Here is a 23,998-nt window from a genome sequence, read left to right as displayed (position 1 = left end):
GTACTGGGAATGTGGTTATTGTACTGTGACTGGGGTTATTGTACTGGGACTGGAGTTATGGTACTGGGACTGGAGTTATGGTACTCTGGTTATTGTACTGGGACTGGGGTTATGGTACTGGGACTAGAGTTATGGTACTGGGACTGGAGTTATGGTACTGGGACTGACGTTTTTGTACTGGGACTGGGGTTATTGTGCTGGGACTGGGGTTATTGTACTGGGACTGTGGTTATTGTATTGGGACTGGGATTATTATACTGGGACTGGGGTTATTGTACTGGAACTGGGGTTATGGTACTGGGACTGGGGGTATGGTACTGTCATGTGGAGGTTCGATACGTGGATTGGGTAAAAACACTCACGAAGGCTGGTTAGTACGTATAATTATAGTGGAAAGTATGGGAAGAAGCCGTGCTGCCCTGCCTCTCTGCTCTCTATCTTAAGACTGACCAATAGAACTAGCGTCAGTTCTAAGATAGAAGAGCTTAAAAATATCTGGAAATTTCAAAATTGGAGCAGATGTTAGCTTTTCTTTTAGAGTTTGGAATGCTCTTTCTTGACGGAAGGTCCAAGTGAAAGGAGCATCTTTCTTAAGCAACTCAGTTAGAGGAGCAACCATGGAAGAAAAATTTGCAATGAAAGATGTATAAAAATCTGCTAAGCCCACAGAGGATCTTACGGCATCAGCAGTTTTGGGAGTTGGAAAATTTAGTACTGCAGTTACTTTACTTTGGTCAGTCGTAACCCCTCCAGGAGTGACTACGTGACCAAGAAACTTAATTTCTGATCTGAAAAATTGACATTTAGACAGCGAAACGTTGCCACAATAAAATGTCACATTAGTTGCACTTGTGTCCTTTTACTTTACATATTGTCTGTAATTCTACCAACTTTATTCTTCAAACTTACCAAATACTACATCAAGTCTTTTCAAGTGTGTATCCACATCTTTAGACATGACGATTACGTCATCTAAGTACACCATAAGTGCATTACCTATGAGACTATGGGCCTTGAAAACGTGATAGGGGAGGATCATAATCCAAAGGCCGTATGGAGGAAGTGATAATGACCTGTAGGAGTGGAGAATGCAGTTAGCTCTTGGCTGTCCTCGTGAAGAGGGACTTGCCAAAACCCTTGTAACAAGTCAAGGGTTGAAAAGACTTTGTTATCTCCGATTGTTACGTAAAAGATCACCAAGTACAGGAAGTGGGAAGCGATCTGGAAAATTTTCGCATTTAACTTCCTAAAGTCAATCACTGGGCGCCAAGTACCATCCTTCTTAGGTACTAGGATCAAGGACAACAGCAACTTGTGAATGAGGCATTCTGTACGCAGGTATATAGATAGGTCTAGTACCAGGTTCAAGTGAGATCCGATGGGACAATAAGTTCATTATACCCATCTTCTCACTTGGTAAGGCAATGGCTTTACGACGTTTGTTCAACAGTCAACAAATGCTTGACCTCGTCTGGGAAGTCAGTGGGAGCTAAGTCTTTCTCCTCAACTGGTGGAATGGATTGATCCAGTGAAGTGGATGAGGTCCCCCCGGTAGAAATAGCACCGACCCACTGGTCAGGTGACAACTCATCCTCTACCTGAACAGGGTAAGGATAGTGAACAAGGTCAACAAGATTAGTATTTGCTCTGAGATGAACACTGTGACCAGAAGCGTTAGCTAGGATGAAATGGATCTTACTATCTCTTACAACATGTAAGGATGGCTCAACAAAAAACCCTTTACTTTGCAGGAATCACTGTCAACTAGGACATTATCACCATCTGGAACACTAGGAACAACAACAGACACTCTAGTGAGGGCACTAGCAGCAACAGAAACGTCTTTCTGCAGATGACATGTGACATTAACAAGAGATGGCATTACTAGTTGCAAGTAATCGTTTTCCGACAAGGCGTCCCTGTGGAGAAACTACTACTTGAACTAGCAGACATTGCAGGGATAGGCTCAGCATTCAAGGTAGTCAGAGCATCCTCGGACACTTGAGGTAACTGAACACTTACCTGGCAAGTCAAATGTAGTCGTAGATGCTTTATCGTGACATGTTAGCATAGCAACTGTAGACCCTCCATTTACTGCTGAGGATGTAAAGAATGCTCAATAAGCAGATCCCATGTGGTCTGGAGTGATTCGATTTCTGCTCCAGGATGGTCTTATTCTGACTGTGAAGCCACCAGCTCCCATCAGTGACTTTGTCATGAACCAAGAATTACTGTATCGAACAGCCGAAGGGTATACAAGTTAGTAATTCCACAATCACTAGTGAATGTAGCCTTACAGCTAGTTCACGATGTACCAGGTGTTGCACACCCTGATATGGATAGTTCAGTAAAACAAGCCAGATTGAAATACTTTTGGCCTCGTATGGCAACTGATATTTCTGAGTATGTTAAGAAATGTAGTGTCTGCATGCAACATAAAGGTAATGCTAATGGTCCTAATCCAATCCAAGTGTATCCAACTACTAGCTAACCATGGGAAAGAGTTGCGTTAGCTCTGTTAACTAATTTCTAATGTTCCCTCCAGGGCAACAAACATCTGTGTTATGGTAGACCATTTCACCAGATATTTTGAGTTAGTTCCTATTGCAGATAAGACTGCAGAGACACTAGCTAAAGCGTTTAAAGAACGCATTACCTGCAGGCATACCACCCCTAAATCCCTAGTAACAGATAATGGAGGTGAATTCTGTAATGCGATTCTTGAAAATTTGTGTACCTTGTACAAGATCTCTAAATCCACCATTGTTCCTCATCATCCTGCCAGCAGTGGGTTAGCAGAACGAACCAATAAGAGCCACTATCAATCCCAACAGTGAAACTTGGGATGAAGTTATACCTGATGTGCAGTGCACTATAAATTCTGCTGATGATGTTGCTTCACTGGTGGGTCAGTCTTAAGATAGAGACCAGAGAGGCAGGGCGGCACGGCTTGTTCCCATACTGTCCATTATAATTATACGTACTAACCAGACTATGCAAGTGTTCTTACCCAATCCACATATCGAACCCCCACATGACAGTACTGGGACTGAGGTTATTGTATTGAGACTGGGGTTATGGTACTGGGACTGAAGTTATGGTACTGGGACTGGGGTTATGGTACAGGGGCCGGGGTTATGGTACTGGGACTGAGGTTATGGTACTGGGACTGAGGTTATGGTACTGGGACTAGGGTTATGGGACTGGGGTTACGGTACTGGGACTGGGGTTGTGGTACTGGGACTGAGGTTATGGTACTGGGACTGGGGTTATAGTACTGGGATTGAGGTTATGGTACTGGGACTGGGGTTATGGTACTGGGACTGGAGTTATGGTACTGGGACTGGAGTTATGGTACTGGGACTGAAGTTATTGTACTGGAACTGGGGTTATGGTACTGGAACTGGGGTTATGGTACTGGGACTGGGGTTATGGTACTGGACTGGGGTTATGGTACTGGGACTGGGGTTATTGTATTGAGACTGGGGTTATGGTAGTGAGACTGGGGTGTCATGTAGGGGGAGGGGTATTGGTTAGGGGAATATGGGAGTAAGAGGAGGGAGTTAGTAGGTAGGTGACAGGCGAGGCAGTAGGAGGGATGAGTGCGGAGGTAGGTAGGTAATGTGAGGTCACTGGTGACTACAACTTCACCTCTAATTACTCTACCCACCACTCCACACTACTCACCCTCTCACTACTTTAACTAAACATAAATAAATGGAAATAAGAATAAATAACGGGGACAGTGAACATTACTATTCTACTCACACACAGTTTATTATTAAGTCCTTGTACAATAATATACTTGGGAACAGGAGTACATCATTGGGGTTTAGATAAATGGGGTGGTACACATAAGCAGTGAGACAGGGGACACAATCAACTTGACGAAAATGAATATAACTTACAATAAAGTACAGAGGACAGTTCACTACAAGAACTAAGCCACAGGTCCCAAGACCTACACAGCACGAGTACTGCTCCAAGCCAGTACTCTGCCCAATGTCTCCAACAGTCTCTCCTCCCGAGACTCTCCAGCTCAGCTCTGCTCACAGGCCAGAGCTCCGCTCGAATCTCCCCTGCTCAGCTGTTCCTTGGGTTTATATGGCGGCCCAAGCACACCGCACAACCACGTGTACGACCTGACGCCTAGGTCTGACGCCGTCAAGAACAAAAGACCTCAGACGTGGGTGTGGCTGACAGACGTTTGCCAAGGCAAGGTGTGACTACATAATTGGTTAAATTAGGTCTCCCCAGAGGCCTCACAAGCCCAGCTGGACTACATCACAGGGGTTATAGTAGTGGGACTGGGGTTATGGTACTGGGACTTGGGATATGGTACTGGGACTGGAGTTATGGTATTGGGACTGGGGTTATGGTACTGGGACTAGAGTTATGGTACTGGCATTGGGGTTATGGAACTGGGATTGGGGTTATGGTAGTGGGACTGGGGTTATGGTATTGAAACTGGGGTCACAGTACTGGGACTAGGGTTATGGTATAGAAACTGGAGTTGTGGTACTGGGACTGGGGTTATTGTACTGGGACTGGGGTTATGGTACTGGGACTTGGATTATGGTACTGGGACTGGGGTTATGGTACTGCACTGAGGTTATGGTACTGGGACTGGGGTTATTGTATTGAGACTGGGGTTATGGTACTGGGACGGGTTATGGTAGTGGGACTGGGGTTATGGTAGTGGGACTGGGGTATATGGTACTGGGACATGGGTTATGGTAAAGGGAATGGGGTTATAGTACTGGGGTTATGATACTGAGACTGAGGTTATGGTACTGATACTGGGGTTATGGTACTGGGACTGGGGTTATGGTACTGGGACTAGGGTTATGGTACTGGGACTGGGGTTGTGGTACTAGGACTGGGGTTATGGTATTGGGACTGGGGTTATGGTAATGGGACTGGGGTTATGGTACTGGGACTGGGGTTATGGTACTGGGGTTATGATACTTAGACTGAGGTTATGGTACTGATACTGGGGTTATGGTACTGGGACTGGGGTTATGGTACTGGGACTAGGGTTATGGTATTGTGACTGGGGTTATGGTACTGGGGTTGGGGTTATGGTACTGGGACTGGGATTGTGGTACTGGGACTGGGGTTATGGTACTGGGACTGGGGTTATGGTACTGGGACTGGGGTTATGGTACTGAAACTGGGTTGAGGTTCTGGGACTGGGGTTATTGTACTGGGACTGGGGTTATGGTACTGGGACTTGGGTTATGGTACTGGGACTGGGGTTATGGTACTGGGACTGGGGTTATTGTACTGGGACTGGGGTTATGGTACTGGGACTTGGGTTATGGCACTGGGACTGGGGTTATGGTACTGAAACTTGGGTTATGGTACTGGGCTTATGGTACTGGAACTGGGGTTAAGATACTGGGACTTGGGTTATAAGAGAATAAGAACATGAGAAAAAAGGAACACTGCAACAGGCCTTCTGACCCATGCGGAGCAGGTCCATGATGTCCCCCCCCGGATTAGACCAATGACCCACCTCCCGGATTATCCCAATGACCCACCCAGTCTGGTCATCCCCACTCAAGGATGGAGCACTGTACCAGACCCAGCAGCACAAGCTAGTCAGGTCCAACTCACACCCACCCACACCCACTCATGAATTTATCTAACCTATTTTTAAAACTACACAACGTTTAAGCCTCAATAACTGTACTCGGGAGCTTGTTCCACTCATCCACAACTCTGTTACCAAACCAGTGCGTTCCTATATCCTTCCTGAATCTGAATTTTTCCAACTTGAAACCATTGCTGCGAGTCCTGTCTTGGCTGGAAATTTTCAGCACACTGTTTACATCCCCTTTATTTATTCCTGTTTTCCATTTATACACCTCGATCATATCCCCACTAATTCTACACCTTTTGAGAGAGTGCAGATTCAGGGCCTTCAGTCTATCCTCATAGGGAAGATTTCTGATAAATGGGATCATCTTTGTCATCCTCCTTTGTACGTTTTCCAGAGCATTTATATCCATTCTGTAATACGGTGACCAAAACTGAGCAGCATAGTCTAAATGAGGCCTAACCAAGGATATATAGAGTTGAAGAACAACCTGAGGACTTCTGTTATTTATACTTCTAGATATGAAGCCAAGAATTCTGTTAGCTTTATTGCGAACACTAATGCACTGTTGTCTTGGTTTTAGGTTACTGCTAACCAGAACTCCTAAATCCTTTTCGCAATCGGTAGTATTAAGATCTACATCATTTAGTTTATATGTGGCATGGTTATTTAACTGTCCAACATTTAGAACTTTGCATTTGTCAATATTAAACTGCATCTGCCACTTCTCCGACCATTGCGTCAGTCTATTCAAATCATCCTGGAGTGCTCTAGTGTCCTCATTAGAATGAATTGGACGGCCTATTTTGGTGTCATCAGAAAATTTGCTTATGTCGCCATTTATTCCCTCATCTATGTCGTTTATGTAAATTGTGAACAACAACGGGCCCAACACCGACCCCTGAGGAACACCGCTTGTGACGTGCCCCCATTCTGATTTCTCCCCATTTATGCAAACTCTGTGCTGTCTATTTGTCAGCCATGCCTCTACCCAGGAAAAAATTTCTCCTCCTATTCCGTGTGCCCTAAGTTTCCTCAATACCCTCTGGTGTGGAACTCTATCGAAAGCCTTATTGAAGTCCATATACACAATATCATATTCAGTACCATGATCTACCTCCTCAAACATCTTAGTGAAAAAAGTTAGTAAATTCGTAAGACAGGAACGCCCCTTTGTAAAACCGTGTTGAGAATCATTAATCAATCTGTGCCTGTCAAAATGGCTACGAATTGCTTCGGCAATTATTGATTCCATAAATTTTCCAACTATGGAGGTAAGGCTTATTGGTCTATAGTTCGAAGCCAAGGACCTGTCACCTGCCTTGTAAATAGGTATTACATTTGCCATTTTCCACTTTTCAGGCACTATGCCAGTTTGTAGTGATATGTTAAAAAGATTAGCCAGAGGTATGCTAAGTTCCTCTTTACATTCCTTTAACACCCTTGCAAACAGTTCATCAGGACCTGGGGATTAGTTAGGTTTTAGTTTCTCTATTTGTCTGAGGACCATGTTACTAGTTACCGCAATCGTACATAGTTTATTATCATCCTGTTCTACGTAATCTATTACTTCAGGAATATCGCTAGTATTTTCCTGGGTGAAAACTGAGAGGAAGTAGGTATTTAAAATTTCACACATATCCTTACCACTGTCAGTGATCTGACCAAAGTTACTCTTAAGTGGGCCAATCTTGTCCCTAATCTTACTTCTGTATACCTGAAAGAGCCCTTTTGGGTTAGTCTTTGAATCCGTTGCGACCTTAGCCTCATAATCTCTTTTTGCTTTTCTTATTCCTTTTTTTTATTTCTCTCTTTAATTGAATATATTGATTTCTTAACTGCCCATCCCCTCTTTTGATACGCCTATATATGCCTCTTTTTTGACCAATGAGATGTTTTAATCTATTGTTCATCCATTTGGGATCATTTTTGTTAGATCTAATTTCCCTACTCGGAACAAAAGTTGTCTGGGCAGCTAGAACTATGCTCTGAAAAACGTCATATTGGCAACCAAGATCACCTACCTGACCCATAGTCAGGACATCCCAATTTAGCCAACCCAGGTAATTTTTCAGTCCCATGAAGTCGGCTAAACGAAAATCTGGGACAGAGATTTGATTGCAGTTATCTGGGTAATTCCATGATATATTGAAACTAAGTGATTTGTTATCACTTTCCCCAAGCTCATCATTAACCTCAAGATTATTAATTAGTGAATCTTTGTTGGCAAGAACCAAGTTAAGCAGATTGTTTCCTCTAGTTGGTTCTGTCACAACCTGTTCTAAAAAGCAACCCTGAACCGTATCAAGAAAGTCACTAGACTCAAGATTTCCTGTCATGTTGTTCCAATCAATTTGTGTAAAGTTAAAATCTCCCATTATCACTGGGACTCTGGTTATGGTACTGGGACTGGGTTTTTTACTGGGACTGGGGTTATGGTATTGGGACTGAGGTTTTGGTACTGAAACTGGGGTTATGGTACTGGGACTGGGGTTACGGTACTGGGACTGGGGTTATGGTACTGGGACTGGGGTTATGGTACTGGTACTGAGGTTTTGGTACTGAGACTGGGGTTATGGTACTGGGACTGGGGTTATGGTACTGGGACTGGGGTTATGGAAAAGTCGGTCGATGGATCTATAATTTCCTCACTAACAGAACACAGAGAGTAGTCGTCAACAGAGTAAAGTCCGAGGCAGCTACGGTGAAAAGCTGTTCCACAAGGCACAGTACTAGCTCCCATCTTGTTCCTCATCCTCATATCCGACATAGACAAGGATGTCAGCCACAGCACCGTGTCTTCCTTTGCAGATGACACCCGAATCTGCATGACAGTGTCTTCCATTGCAGACACTGCAAGGCTCCAGGCAGACATCAACCAAATCTTTCAGTGGGCTGCAGAAAACAATATGAAGTTCAACGATGAGAAATTTCAATTACTCAGATATGGTAAACATGAGGAAATTAAATCTTCATCAGAGTACAAAACAAATTCTGGCCACAAAATAGAGCGAAACACCAACGTCAAAGACCTGGGAGTGATTATGTCGGAGGATCTCACCTTCAAGGACCATAACATTGTATCAATCGCATCTGCTAGAAAAATGACAGGATGGATAATGAGAACCTTCAAAACTAGGGAGGCCAAGCCCATGATGACACTCTTCAGGTCACTTGTTCTATCTAGGCTGGAATATTGCTGCACTCTAACAGCACCTTTCAAGGCAGGTGAAATTGCCGACCTAGAAAATGTACAGAGAACTTTCACGGCGCGCATAACGGGGATAAAACACCTCAATTACTGGGAGCGCTTGAGGTTTCTAAACCTGTATTCCCTGGAACGCAGGAGGGAGAGATACATGATTATATACACCTGGAAAATCCTAGAGGGACTAGTACCGAACTTGCACACGAAAATCACTCACTACGAAAGCAAAAGACTTGGCAGACGATGCACCATCCCCCCAATGAAAAGCAGGGGTGTCACTAGCACGTTAAGAGACCATACAATAAGTGTCAGGGGCCCGAGACTGTTCAACTGCCTCCCAGCACACATAAGGGGGATTACCAACAGACCCCTGGCAGTCTTCAAGCTGGCACTGGACAAGCACCTAAAGTCAGTTCCTGATCAGCCGGGCTGTGGCTCGTACGTTGGTTTGCGTGCAGCCAGCAGCAACAGCCTGGTTGATCAGGGGCTGATCCACCAGGAGGCCTGGTCACAAACCGGGCCGCGGGGGCGTTGACCCCCGAAACTCTCTCCAGGTAAACTCCAGGTAATGGTACTGGGACTGGGGTTATGGTACTGGGACTAGGGTTATGGTACTGGGACTGGGATTATGGTACTAGGACTGGGGTTATGGTACTGGGACTGGGGTTATGGTAATGGGACTGGGGTTATGGTACTGGAACTGGGGTTATGGTACTGGAACTGGGGTTATGGTACTGGAACTGGGGTTATGGTACTGGGACTGGGGTATGGTACTGGAACTGGGGTATGGTACTGGAACTGGGGTTATGGTACTGGAACTGGGGTATGGTACTGGGACTGGGGTTATGGTACTGGAACTGGGGTATGGTACTGGGACTGGGGTTATGGTACTGGAACTGGGGTTATGGTACTGGGACTGGGGTTATGGTACTGGGACTGGGGTATGGTACTGGAACTGGGGTATGGTACTGGAACTGGGGTTATGGTACTGGAACTGGGGTTATGGTACTGGGACTGGGGTATGGTACTGGGGGGGTTATGGTACTGGAACTGGGGTATGGTACTGGAACTGGGGTTATGGTACTGGAACTGGGGTATGGTACTGGGGTTATGGTACTGGGACTACTGGAACTGGGGTATGGTAATGGGACTGGGGTTATGGTACTGGAACTGGGGTTATGGTACTGGGACTGGGGTTATGGATGTTATATGTTGGTATGTAATTAATGTTATGTGTTGGTATCTAGTTAATGTTATGTGTTGGTATCTAGTTAATGTTATGTGTTGGTATCTAGTTAATGTTATGTGTTGGTATCTGATAGATGTTATATGTTGGTATCTGATAGATGTTATATGTTTTGGTATCTAATTAATGTTATGTGTTGGTATCTGATAGATGTTATGTGTTGGTATCTGATAGATGTTATATGTTGGTATCTAATTAATGTTATGTGTTGGTATCTAGTTAATGTTATGTGTTGGTATCTGATAGATGTTATGTGTTGGTATCTGATAGATGTTATATGTTGGTATCTAATTAATGTTATGTGTTGGTATCTAATTAATGTTATGTGTTGGTATATGATAGATGTTATGTGTTGGTATCTGATAGATGTTATATGTTGGTATCTAATTAATGTTATGTGTTGGTATCTACTGATAGATGTTATATGTTGGTATCTAATTAATGGTGTTATGTGTTGGTATGTGATAGATGTTATGTGTTGGTATCTGTTGGTATCTAATTAATGTTATGTGTTGGTAACTGACAGATGGGGTATGGTACTAATTAATGTTATGGATCTAATTAATGTTATGGGTTCCGATAGGTTAATCACGATGTTATATGATAAAATTTATGTGTTGGTATCAGATCGCATAATGTTATGTGTTGGTATCTAATTAATGTTATGTGTTGGTATCATCTGACAGATAATGTTGGTAGGTGTTGGCATCTAATTAATGTTATGTGTTGGTATCCGATAGATGTTATGTGTTGGTATCTGACAGATGTTATATGTTGGTATCTAATTAATGTTATGTGTTGGTATCTAATTAATGTTATGTGTTGGTATCTAATTAATGTTATGTGTTGGTATCTAATTAATGTTATGTGTTGGTATGTTATGTGTTGGTATCCGTAGATATGTTGGTATCTGACAGATGTTATATGTTGGTATCTAATTAATGTTATGTGTTGGTATCTAATTAATGTTATGTGTTGGTATCTAATTAATGTTATGTGTTGGTATCTAATTAATGTTATGTGTTGGTATCTAATTAATGTTATGTGTTGGTATCTAATTAATGTTATGTGTTGGTATCTAATTAATGTTATGTGTTGGTATCTAATTAATGTTATGTGTTGGTATCTAATTAATGTTATGTGTTGGTATCTAATTAATGTTATGTGTTGGTATCTAATTAATGTTATGTGTTGGTATCTAATTAATGTTATGTGTTGGTATCCGATAGATGTTATGTGTTGGTATCTGACAGATGTTATATGTTGGTATCTAATTAATGTTATGTGTTGGTATCTAATCACAAGCAGATCCTCTCCCACTGTTGAATTTACACCCTCTATTTTTTTTTTTTTTTAGAAATAAAATTTGGGTTTGACTTTGAATATACATATTTAATATCTTTATGATTATTTCTCTACGTTGAAACAACATGGAAGCATCTCGGAGTCCCTCTCAAATGTTCACGCAGTTATCAGGTAATAAGAAAAATGTGTTTCAGAAATACCTTTTGTGGTGGGTGGCAAGGTGGTGGTGGTGGTGGTGGTGGTAGTGGTGGTGGGTGGTGCTGTTGGGGGAATTTCGGTGTTGTTCTTGATCTCTTTGACGGTGACCTCCAGGGTTGTCAGTCTCCCACTCAGGTCGGCAGCTACGCCATCAAGCTTGCCTGCCAGGTCGTTCAGGTTTGTGTTACCATTTTCTATCAACTGCTGTAGGTCGTGTATTATACTGGTCAAGTTTCCAGCGGTGAGAATGTGATGGTTTCCCCATTCCGTGAAAGCATCCCTTTGAGCTGTAGACACACCTTCGATGCTCTCTTTGTTCAACGTTACCTTGTTCAAAACTTCGTTCAATATCTCCTTGTTTTCAGCCGTCGACGATTTGCAGCAGTCGGTCAGCAGCTCCTTGACCTCGGTAAGGCGGGTATCCAGCTCATGCGTACTGTTCGAGAGGTGAGATTGCGTAGCTAGAGACGACAAGCTGCTTTTAACGTCTGATGTTGTCGTGGAGATGAGAGTGGAGAGTTTACCCTTCAACTCCACTAAGTCACTGTGAGTCCCCAGAGTCGAAATTGTTTGCTGCAGCTGAGAAATTCTGTCGTTGAGTGGTGATATCTTGTTATCCAGTGAGTTTAAGACTTCACTAGATAAAATATTGATCCTAGTGTCTATATCTTGTACAGCTCTCGTCGTTATCGTCGATAATTTGTTTATAAACTCATCAATTAGTAGGGCCATCTTGATGTCAAAATCACTGGAAACAGTATTTTGCGACGTGTATTGTTCAGGTTGTGGGGTGCAGGACTCTTCCACCTTCTGCTGCAGAGTTTGAAAGCGCTCGTTAAAGAAATTTTTCTGCTGATCCAGAAACAGCTCTAGGTCTTCGAAGGCCAATTGGGTGTTAGGTTGCTCGTCACGTGCTGTACCTCGCCCCAACACTAGCACCAGCGCCAGCACAGTCACCCACATGATTTAGTGAAGAACTGCTTCTTGATTGGACGAAGTTGGAATGTTATATTAGTTTGATTTTTTTTGAGCGACGCGTGAGTGTCAATTCGGTTAACTGGGCTACACGTAGTGTCAAGGGAAGCTAATGTTCTCTTCGTTAAGTAGATGAGGCGTGGATGTGAACCGTAGAGCGTATAACTAATGTCCTCCTGACACGGCTTGTTCCCTCACACTAATGTGGGCTTCCTCAATCCTCCCTCAGCTCCTGACTCTACCCTCCCAGCCTCAACACTGTCACCTCAGACTCTTTCATCCCTCTCCCGACTATACGCAATATTTGCATTTAAGGCCAGATTAACATTCCGCTAAGAAGGCTGAGTATTTATGTGTGTAAGACATAAAATAGAAGATCTTATACTTGCTCAGTGATATACTTCTCAAAGCTGCCTTAGAATGCACTCGCTGGCAACGTTATCCATGAATGCTTGACTCTCCTCGGAAAAATTTTCCGGGAATAGTGGAGGGGAGGGAGAGAGGGTGGGGAAGGAGAGGGAGAAAGGGTGGGGAAGGAGAGAAAGAAAAGGTGGGGAAGGAGAGGGAGAAAAGATGGCAAATGAGAGGGAGAAAAGGTGATGGAGAGATTGTCCCTGGGAGAGAGGTGACGTGGGGGCTGATGACGAGAAAGAACATGGGACAAGAGAGAGAGAATACTCTTTTAATTTCGTAATTGACGGTTAATTATAGGGAAATAGCGATGAACGCATGTTAACATTTATTTCCCAACCAAACCTAACCTAGACTAACTAACTTAACCTAACCTAACCTAGACTAACTAACTTAACCTAACCTAACCTAGAACAATAATAATATTAAATTACTGAACGTTTATTCAGGTATAAATGTAAACAAGTTAATTAGTGAAAAAATTGGTTGCCCTAATTAGAGGAAAAGTAGAGTTAGGAAAAATTAGATTAGGTTAGGTTAAGTTAGGATAGATTAGGTTAGCATACGATAGAGAATATCAGAAGGGGAAAGTGGAGGAGGGAAAGGGCTAGCAGAAGGGGAGGAAGGGGAAAAGGAGGGGAGGGGGACTAGCAGAAGGAGAGGAAGGGGTCAAAAGTGGAGGAGTGGGACTAGCAGAAGGGGAGGAAGGGGGTCAAAGGAGGGGGAGGGGGACTAGCATAAGGGGAGGAAGGGGGTCAGAGGAAGGGGGTGGGACTAGTAGAAGGGAAGGAAGGAGTCAAATGAGGGGAGTCATACTGAAAAATGCTAATCCCAATTCTCTACCAAGACTGAATTCATTCTTCATCGCGTCAACTGCCACCAAACATTGTTTGATACTTTCAAGGGAACTCTGGAAAAATTAGTATAGTTCTGAAAGCCGCTCCTTAACACGTATGTAGTATAACCGCTTAGATAACAGACAAGTCGGTCTCAGACACGCCTCTTATTAAGGTCATAAATATTGTGGTAGTCATATCCTTGAGGTCAATTTACACTCTCCTCATACAGTAATAAAAAAATGTTAAAATAATACATCTTATTTCCTGAGTGTTCCAAGGAACTGTTGTTGTTGTGGTAGTGGTTGTTGTTGTGGTTGTTGCTGATGCTCTTGCTGATGTTGTTGTTGTCTGTTGTTGTGGTTATGTTGTTTATTGCTATTGTGGTTGTATAGTTTGTTGCAGTTGGGGTTGTGTTGTTGTTATTATAGTTGTTTATTATTGTTACAGTTGTGTTGTTTGTTATTGTGGTTGTTATCTGTTGTTGTTGTGTTAATTGTGTGCTTAGGATCCTAATGGAAATAAGTCACTCTGTCTGACTTTTTTGGGTTATCTTAGGTTCTCTACACATATGCTGCTATGTATGATAATTCTATGTAGCTGTACTTGTGTATACCTGAATAAACTTACTTACTTACTTACTTACTTAGTGTTATGGCATAGGAATTTGATGGTTGATGCAAAACAACCACGGATGGGGGAGGGGTTGAAAATCTTCTATCTGGTTCTTTGTGAGTTGTCCACTCTGGCAGTCACACAGATAACCCAGTCCACTCTGGCAGTCACACAGATAACCCAGTCCACTCTGGCAGTCACACAGATAACCCAGTCCACTCTGGCAGTCACACAGATAACCCAGTACTCACACAGATAACCCAGTCTACTCTGGCAGTCACACAGATAACCCAGTACTCACACAGATAACCCAGTCTGCTCTGGCAGTCACACAGATAACCCAGTCCACTCTGGCAGTCACACAGATAACCCAGTCTGCTCTGGCAGTCACACAGATAACTCAGTACTCACACAGATAACCCAGTACACTCTGGCAGTCACACAGATAACCCAGTCCACTCTGGCAGTCACACAGATAACTCAGTACTCACACAGATAACCCAGTACACTCTGGCAGTCACACAGATAACCCAGTCCACTCTGGCAGTCACACAGATAACCCAGTCCACTCTGGCAGTCACACAGATAACCCAGTCCACTCTGGCAGTCACACAGATAACCCAGTCCACTCTGGCAGTCACACAGATAACCCAGTCCACTCTGGCAGTCACACAGATAACCCAGTCCACTCTGGCAGTCACACAGATAACCCAGTCCACTCTGGCAGTCACACAGATAACCCAGTCCACTCTGGCAGTCACACAGATAACCCAGTCCACTCTGGCAGTCACACAGATAACCCAGTCCACTCTGGCAGTCACACAGATAACCCAGTCCACTCTGGCAGTCACACAGATAACCCAGTCCACTCTGGCAGTCACACAGATAACCCAGTCCACTCTGGCAGTCACACAGATAACCCAGTGACTCTTAGGGAGCACTTCCTTGTGAGAATTAATCTAACTTGCAGGAAACTCTTATCTGCATGCACCATCTGGAACAGACTTACTTGATTGTGGAGTCTATGCTAACTAGAAATTTCTTAATTCTACCCAAGCAATCTAGACTTCTAGGACCTCTCATATCAAGATGCTGTATGCCCAAAAGGACTGATTCCTGCAATTAGGTGTTATTAACAACTCCTACAACTTAGACGATATGTAATCATTGGAAGTTTCCCTAACTAACATATGTAAAGAGCTACTGGCTTTTGGTCTATATTCGAGGGACAATTTCTCAAAAATTTTAGCTGTTAATCACCTGGTTGTTGGGCATGTACCTGCTTCTTAACCATAATTTAGTTATTCCTGCGTTTCTTCCCAGTAGTTTAGTGGCCATATAACGCTAGACAAAAGCCAGTGTGGAAAATCTTTGAATTTTCCGCAACCATAATGCTAAATGCATTATGGTTGTGGAAAATTCAATGTAATTCAATGAAATGCATTGTTGTTGGTTAAAATTAATTTGGGAATTAAAAAGGAAACCAGCAAAGTAGCGTCTGGTGGGGGAGGGACGCCATATTGGAATTGGAGAAACAAGACAACGTTGAAATTTGAGGAAATTCTTCAGAGGCTCTGGAGGCTAAATGGGGTTTAAATCTCCCAAATAGGAGTAAGAAGAATCGGAGTTATAGTCTTGCGGAATGTGCGAAACCAGTGACTTGGCAGGACTTGGAAATTAGATAGTAAAAGGGGATTATAAGGAACCATCAACACCCACAGCTAAGTATACTGCACTTTATATGTCGAACTTAAGGCACCTAAAATGGAGGAATATAGCAAATAATATTGTTGCAGTAATAACACCAGGAGGCAGCTCTGATGAAAACTCACACTCACACGAGCTTTTAAATCTCTGCACAAAATTCAATTTAAACCAGCAAATAATAGAGCCCACCATATCAAAAACAATATACTCAGATCACAACATAATTGAGGTTCAGACATGTATGCGTGGAGCCTCAGACCGACAAAATGAGACTAGTCACGAGGGAGCATTCACCAAATTCAACTTCAATAACAAAAACATAAAGTGGGACCAAGTAAACCAAGTCCTAACCGATATAAGCTGGGAAGATATACTAAGCAACACAGACCCAAACTTATGCCTAGAACAGATTAACTCGGTGGCACTCGATGTATGCACAAGGCTTATTCCTCTAAGAAAAAGGAGGAGTAGATGTAAAATAGAAAGAGACAGGCGCTCCCTTTACAGGCGACGGAAAAGAATAACAGAGCGGCTAAAAGAGGTCAATATATCAGAAATGCGCAGGGAGACACTGGTCAGAGAAATAGCAAGCATCGAACTTAAGCTAAAAGAATCCTTTAGGAGTCAGGAATCGCGGGAAGAACTAAAAGCCATAAATGAAATCGAAAGAAACCCAAAGTATTTCTTCTCCTATGCCAAATCAAAATCGAGAACAACGTCCAGTATTGGGCCCCTACTTAAACAAGATGGGTCCTACACAGATGACAGCAAGGAAATGAGTGAGCTACTCAAGTCCCAATATGACTCAGTTTTTAGCAAGCCGCTAACCAGACTGAGAGTCGAAGATCAAAATGAATTTTTTATGAGAGAGCCACAAAATTTGATTAACACAAGCCTATCCGATGTTATCCTGACGCCAAATGACTTCGAACAGGCGATAAATGACATGCCCATGCACTCTGCCCCAGGGCCAGACTCATGGAACTCTGTGTTCATCAAGAACTGCAAGAAGCCCCTATCACGAGCCTTTTCCATCCTATGGAGAGGGAGCATGGACACGGGGGTCGTCCCTCAGTTACTAAAAACAACAGACATAGCCCCACTCCACAAAGGGGGCAGTAAAGCAACAGCAAAGAACTACAGACCAATAGCACTAACATCCCATATCATAAAAATCTTTGAAAGGGTCCTAAGAAGCAAGATCACCACCCATCTAGAAACCCATCAGTTACACAACCCAGGGCAACATGGGTTTAGAACAGGTCGCTCCTGTCTGTCTCAACTACTGGATCACTACGACAAGGTCCTAAATGCACTAGAAGACAAAAAGAATGCAGATGTAATATATACAGACTTTGCAAAAGCCTTCGACAAGTGTGACCATGGCGTAATAGCGCACAAAATGCGCGCTAAAGGACTAACAGGAAAAGTTGGTCGATGGATCTATAATTTCCTCACTAACAGAACACAGAGAGTAGTCGTCAACAGAGTAAAGTCCGAGGCAGCTACGGTGAAAAGCTCTGTTCCACAAGGCACAGTACTAGCTCCCATCTTGTTCCTCATCCTCATATCCGACATAGACAAGGATGTCAGCCACAGCACCGTGTCTTCCTTTGCAGATGACACCCGAATCTGCATGACAGTGTCTTCCATTGCAGACACTGCAAGGCTCCAGGCGGACATCACAGTTAGGCTCCTCATATCTAACATTATACAATCCACATAATTTTAATGTAAATATTATTAACCAGAATTACTGGTTGTGTTTATTAAATTTAAAGTTAATATTTATAGGTCCAGAGTAACTTGTGGGAATGTAACAGGACAGTGAGTGTCGAAGGGAGACATTCTCCTGGTGACCTGGGATGTCTCAAAATATTCCTACATGCCTCAGAGTTGTAACACTTGGTAAGAAATAGTTATTTTTCTTGCCTTCATTAAATTACTGGTATGAATATAATGAGGTTCATGCAGGTAATTTAATCTCCACAACCAGTAATGATTATCACAAACGGGTCTGGTGCAGAGACTTATATCCACGGTTCATTGGGAAGGCCTCTGATGAAAGTTGTTGGCGGCCAGAAAACTATTTTGTAAACCGCGTGGGACTGAGCCTAATAGCTCCTATCTAGGGAGTTGTTGATGCTATGATGTTTGGTGTCAGAAGTTCGTGCTAACATCTGCTAGCCTAGATCTCGACTTACTTGTGAGCTACTAGGTACCATAATTCTACTTAGTCTCTTTACTTAATACAACCTTATGGAAAATTTTATAGGGGTTACCTGTATGTACCTCAATATTACATGCATACAAGTAATCTCAGTGGGAGACAACAACCATATTGTTTACCGTAGTCACCCCTTGTAGACATGTGAGAAAACTTAGCCACCCCTGGTCATTGCAGGTGGCTCCTTCGACCTCACAATCTTACCCATATCTATCCGAAACCAGTATGAATTGGATAGCACCCACAAGTACGGCGCTACTAATTAATTGTGGACTGTATAGATTATATTGGTTTGACTGAATGAAAGGGGAAAGTAGGTTACACACATATATCCATCAAGGAAAAAACACTTGTATATAATACCACCACTTACCAGATATTCTCTGGTGGTCACTTGATGTAGCTGGATCACCCACAACCTATTCAGTTACAACATACCTAACTGGCCAGTATCAGTTTGTTATAACTAGAAGGGTTACTTAACTGTGGGTGATTGATGCTCCTTATTCCCTCCATTCACCATCTCATTTCGATGTCCTGTTACACCGATACAGTTCTTATTTCAGCAGGACGGGGTATCCGTTGGTTTATCCCAGTTTAGAAATCGTGACTCCATAAACTCCACTATCCTCGGGACAGGAAACCACGAGGTTAACAGATGCTCACTCTGAGAACGGCAACTCATTTCACTTCACACATTCTCTTAACTTAGTGTTATTATCACTGATTACTTCATAGCCCACCATATGGTTTAATGTCTCATAATTATTATGCACATTGGAGGCCACTCTATTAAGATCTGAGACCGATGAGTGATGATTAAATCACGGGTATTTTCCCCTGGACACACTCCATGGCATCGCGCCAATCACCACCGGTCCTACCATTATTCACTAATTTTAACACTTTATTACGGTGGTCCCGTAAATCACGTTCCCTCATTCTTCACCAGGAACAGTTACGACACTTCTTATTATGAAGTGAGGCCTATATTAATCCTTAGGCCGTCGTGAACACCAGTTTCCTGGTCCCATGCTTTCCCAGCCTCTTAACTCCATTCAAAACACTCCCGCTCCCTGATGCCCCATCTCGACCTCCCCCCTACCCATCAGCGCAGGCGCAGAGCTTCCCTGTTGGCTCTATTCCATTTTCAAATGCATTTTTGACCCATATCAACATTAAACACCTATTAGGCACTATAGCTTTGGAAAATTAAAATATTTTCCACAAACCTAATATTATCTAATATTTTGGTCTAAGGCTACAGTATTATTTCTAATATTAATTACTAGCAATTTAAACCTACCTAAGATCTCCTTAAAGTGCAAGTCTACCAATTATTATATGTAAAGTTTCAGCAGTTATCTTTGGGTGGGTGTTAAGGGTTCCGACCCGACTCGTCACTTATTTACAAACGAATCCAGTTGGTGGAATTTCTTGGACTCAATAAATTTCCACAGGGGGAATTAAATGATAGCTCTAGGCCTTTCGTGTTGCAATCAGCACATCATCAGGAGCTTGCAATGTTGCAGAAAAGATGAGGAGATTCAGCCAGATATGATCACAGCTAGAGCAAAGGCGCTCCTTATGATGGAATCTGCTCGGACCTCCTCTTTTCTACAACATTACAAGCTTCTGATGATGTGTTGATTCAACACGAAAGGCCTAGAACTATCATTCAACTCCCCTGTAGTTGTTTTGCATCTTGTATTGCTTGTTCGCGATATTTGCATATAATGGTTGAGTCGCTGATGCATCAGCAACGCTAACCTGAGTTTATACCCCGGCCACAGCGAGCAGGAGGTAGTTACGATGTAGACACCAAACTCATAGGATATGGCTGACTGACATCATCGTTGCTCATATGGCATCGATTACTTGTTTTATTTGGTCTTTCAGCTAAGCCATTACTGGCAGGATGGTGAGGGACAACAATGGACTTATTGATCTGTATAAAGTTCACAACTTCTCAAGATTTCATTACAAAATTCCCCTTTGTTACTTGTTACGAGGGACTTAGGTGTAGTATGCCTGCAGATAATTCGTTCTTTAAATGCTTTAGCAGTTTTATCTACATTGGATACTAACTCAGAGTATATTGTGAAATTATCAACCATCACACATATATGATTACTGCCTTAGAGGGAACGTTGGAATTTTGTCAGCAAGTCAGGGGATACAATAACATTTATTTCTACAAGTACATGATACGAATATGACAGACCTAACTGACATACTTTATAGAAAGATGCAGGTTATGCAGAGCATTTTGGGCAATTTAGGTTAGTTTTGTCCCCCCAGGCTGCAACTCACAGCAGTTCTCTAACGCCCAGGTACCTACTCACTACTAGGTGACCAGGGACAACAGGTGTTTACCTGGAGTTTACCTGGAGAGAGTTCCGGGGGTCAACGCCCCCGCGGCCCGGTCTGTGACCAGGCCTCCTGGTGGATCAGAGCCTGATCAACCAGGCTGTTGCTGCTGGCTGCACGCAAACCAACGTACGAGCCACAGCCCGGCTGATCAGGAACTGACTTTAGGTGCTTGTCCAGTGCCAGCTTGAAAACTGCCAGGGGTCTGTTGGTAATCCCCCTTATGTGTGCTGGGAGGCAGTTGAACAGTCTCGGGCCCCTGACACTTATTGTATGGTCTCTTAACGTGCTAGTGACACCCCTGCTTTTCATTGGGGGGATGGTGCATCGTCTGCCAAGTCTTTTGCTTTCGTAGTGAGTGATTTTCGTGTGCAAGTTCGGTACTAGTCCCTCTAGGATTTTCCAGGTGTATATAATCATGTATCTCTCCCTCCTGCGTTCCAGGGAATACAGGTTTAGGAACCTCAAGCGCTCCCAATAATTGAGGTGTTTTATCTCCGTTATGCGAGCTGTGAAAGTTCTCTGTACATTTTCTAGGTCGGCAATTTCACCTGCCTTGAAAGGTGCTGTTAGTGTGCAGCAATATTCCAGCCTAGATAGAACATGTCCAACATTTTACCCGTGCCAGGATCGATCCAAGTACCCTCAGTGTACGAGCTGAGGACACTACTAACAAGTACCCTCAGTGTACGAGCTGAGGACACTACTAACAAGTCACGAACACACAAGTAAAACCCAGCAGAGCAACTGTGTATTACTGCAATGCCTCCATTTCATTTCTAGAACCCATCTAAAACAGTTATTTTCTGTTGTTTTCGTTGATGTTGCTGCTGTTTGTATTGTTGTTAGTTGTTCTTGTGGTATTTTTGTCATTTGTTGTTATTGTTGTAGTTGTAGTTGTTGTTTTTGTTGTTGTTATCAGAGAGAAATCTACCTCTCACATAACATTCTCATTTAACTCTCACAACTTCCATGTAGGTTGTTATTTTGTATTTTAGGTAACATAAACCTGTTAAAAAATATATTTTAACCTGAAATAAGCAAGCTAAAAAAAAAAAATGCGAGCCCTGATACCTTTGCCACCGAGGCAGCCGGTCAGGCCTGAGTTATCTTTCTGACACAGTGTGTAAGTCCTTTGGCAGAGTTTTAGGAATTTCTGAAATTACAAGGTGTTAAAACAAACCTATAATGTCTGATGAAGTGAATTATTTACATTGATAAAGGGTAAATAGAGGGGACGGGAGGAAGGGGGTTGGGATGTGAGAGGAGGGATTGGTAGGTGAGGGGAGGGGTTGGGAGGTGATGGGAGGGGTTAGGAGGGGATGGGAGGTGAGGGGAGGTGAGAGGAGAGAGGAGAGGGAGGGAATAAGAGGAACCACTCAAGGAGAATTTTACCACTACAGACAGAGGCTTCTTGTTGTGCTTTTGTTGATGCAGAAGACAAGGTCACTGTAGTCCCCAGTGTTAGTCCCCAGCGGTCATCCCCAGTGGTAGTTCCCAGTGGTATTCCCTAGTTTCTGGCTTGGTTACTGAAGATAGTACCGTAGTTCTAGAAACAACACAAATTGAGAACGCATCTACCACAAAAGCCAACAAAAAGCAAAATGGTACAAATTCTATGCTTAGGGTATCTGTAAGCATGGAATATCGGAGAAAACAAATGGAATATGCAACTCTGAGCACCCCAAAAAATGTCGCGACCTCCTGTCCACAACAGTGTGTCGTTCTTTCTCCTGTGAACTCTTCCTCCCTAAAATGTGACATTCATCAATTCTCAAAAAGCAATGTTACAACACCAACATACCATATAAAAGAGACCAGGAGAGACAGGCCGCATAAAGCAAACCATAATAGTTACGGCAATCCCAGCTAAAAAAAAAAAGAGAATGGAAAGAAATAACTTAAATATTCCACCACCTTGGAGCCTTGTTGGGCTGGAGGCACAGCCAACCCCACTCCCCGTTCCCCCAACAGAACCACAACTACTGATGCCAACAACAAAATCTCCCCAACAAACGCGCAATACGACTTCATTTGTATTTATGCATATACAGGGCCTTAATTAAGGTTCTGTATATTTGTAAATACAAGAAAATACCTTTCATTTTTTTTTATATTTTATTTAAAACAATACAATACATTAAATAGATAAAAGAACATAGTATCCGTTCTTACCCAGAATTATAAATTACATTGTCAAAATACACACAGACGTTTAACTCTGTACTGACACAAACTGTCCCTCATCCCCTATACATTATATCCCATGCACCTATGTTAAGCAAGATTACACAAGACTACATTACAATAAGCATTATAATTATTATCAACAAAGAAGCATCAAACCTACAATATGCATTTATTTTCCACTTTGTCATTTATATATTATTTTTTTTTATATTTTATTTAAAACCAATACAGTTTAACATAAAAATAAAGAAACAGTATGGATCTCAATCAAATTAACTGACAAACGGATTGCACCTATATGCTCGCAAGATATTGCTGCCAAACATATAACAAGAACTTATGGCAAGAACATAGCTAAAAAAAATTACATGTCACAGGGTCATGAATTGACATATATACACATTCATTGATGCAAAACCTTACATATATATAAATTGTACATATAACATGACATCTGACAAAGGCTCAATACATTTGAACATAAAACATACAGAGAAGTTATATCAGTTAAATCCCATCCTTCGTATTAATCAAAAACCCAAAACCTACCATCATAATCTTACTAGAACATCTACATACGCATCCCTAACAATACAGCTTTACATATACCAACATACGAATATACAGAAAAAGAATACAGCTTAGAACACAATAACTGAAGCGCTATACTGTTACAATAAACCCATATACATAATCTCAAGACACAAATGGACTACGTCACTAAACTGTCTAGATGTCTGTATACCATACAGACTAAAACTTAACATCAAGAACTTAGCATTGACACCAAACCGGTATCAGGGTACAGACCATAATTATAAACTTTAAAAAGAATCGAATCATACATATATAAAGTATTACATAACGTCTGACCCATGACAAAGGCTCAATACAACAGAAAGGGATATATATATATATATATATATATATATATATATATATATATATATATATATATATATATATATATATATATATATATATATATATATATATATATATATGCACACACACACACACACACCCACACCCATACACACACACCCACACACACACCCACACACACACCCACACACACACGTACACACAAAATTTTCACAAAATCACA

At 42.4% G+C, this 23,998-nt stretch overlaps 1 protein-coding gene across 1 annotated transcript in view; it reads right to left on the bottom strand.

The window, feature by feature from the left end:
- LOC128688597 (uncharacterized) overlaps window positions 1-12,777 on the bottom strand; it is a 33,444-nt gene extending 20,667 nt beyond the window's left edge. Inside the window, exon 1 of the mRNA XM_053776492.2 lies at window positions 11,562-12,777. Within this exon, the coding sequence (XP_053632467.1) occupies window positions 11,562-12,522 (961 nt within the window). The 5' untranslated portion in view covers window positions 12,523-12,777. The remainder of the gene's footprint in view (window positions 1-11,561) is intronic.
- Between the last annotated feature and the right edge of the window lie 11,221 nt (window positions 12,778-23,998).

Source organism: Cherax quadricarinatus, chromosome 1 (assembly GCF_038502225.1).
Source record: "Cherax quadricarinatus isolate ZL_2023a chromosome 1, ASM3850222v1, whole genome shotgun sequence".
Lineage (NCBI taxonomy): Eukaryota > Metazoa > Arthropoda > Malacostraca > Decapoda > Parastacidae > Cherax > Cherax quadricarinatus.
This window is presented reverse-complemented; position numbering and strand designations above follow the sequence as displayed.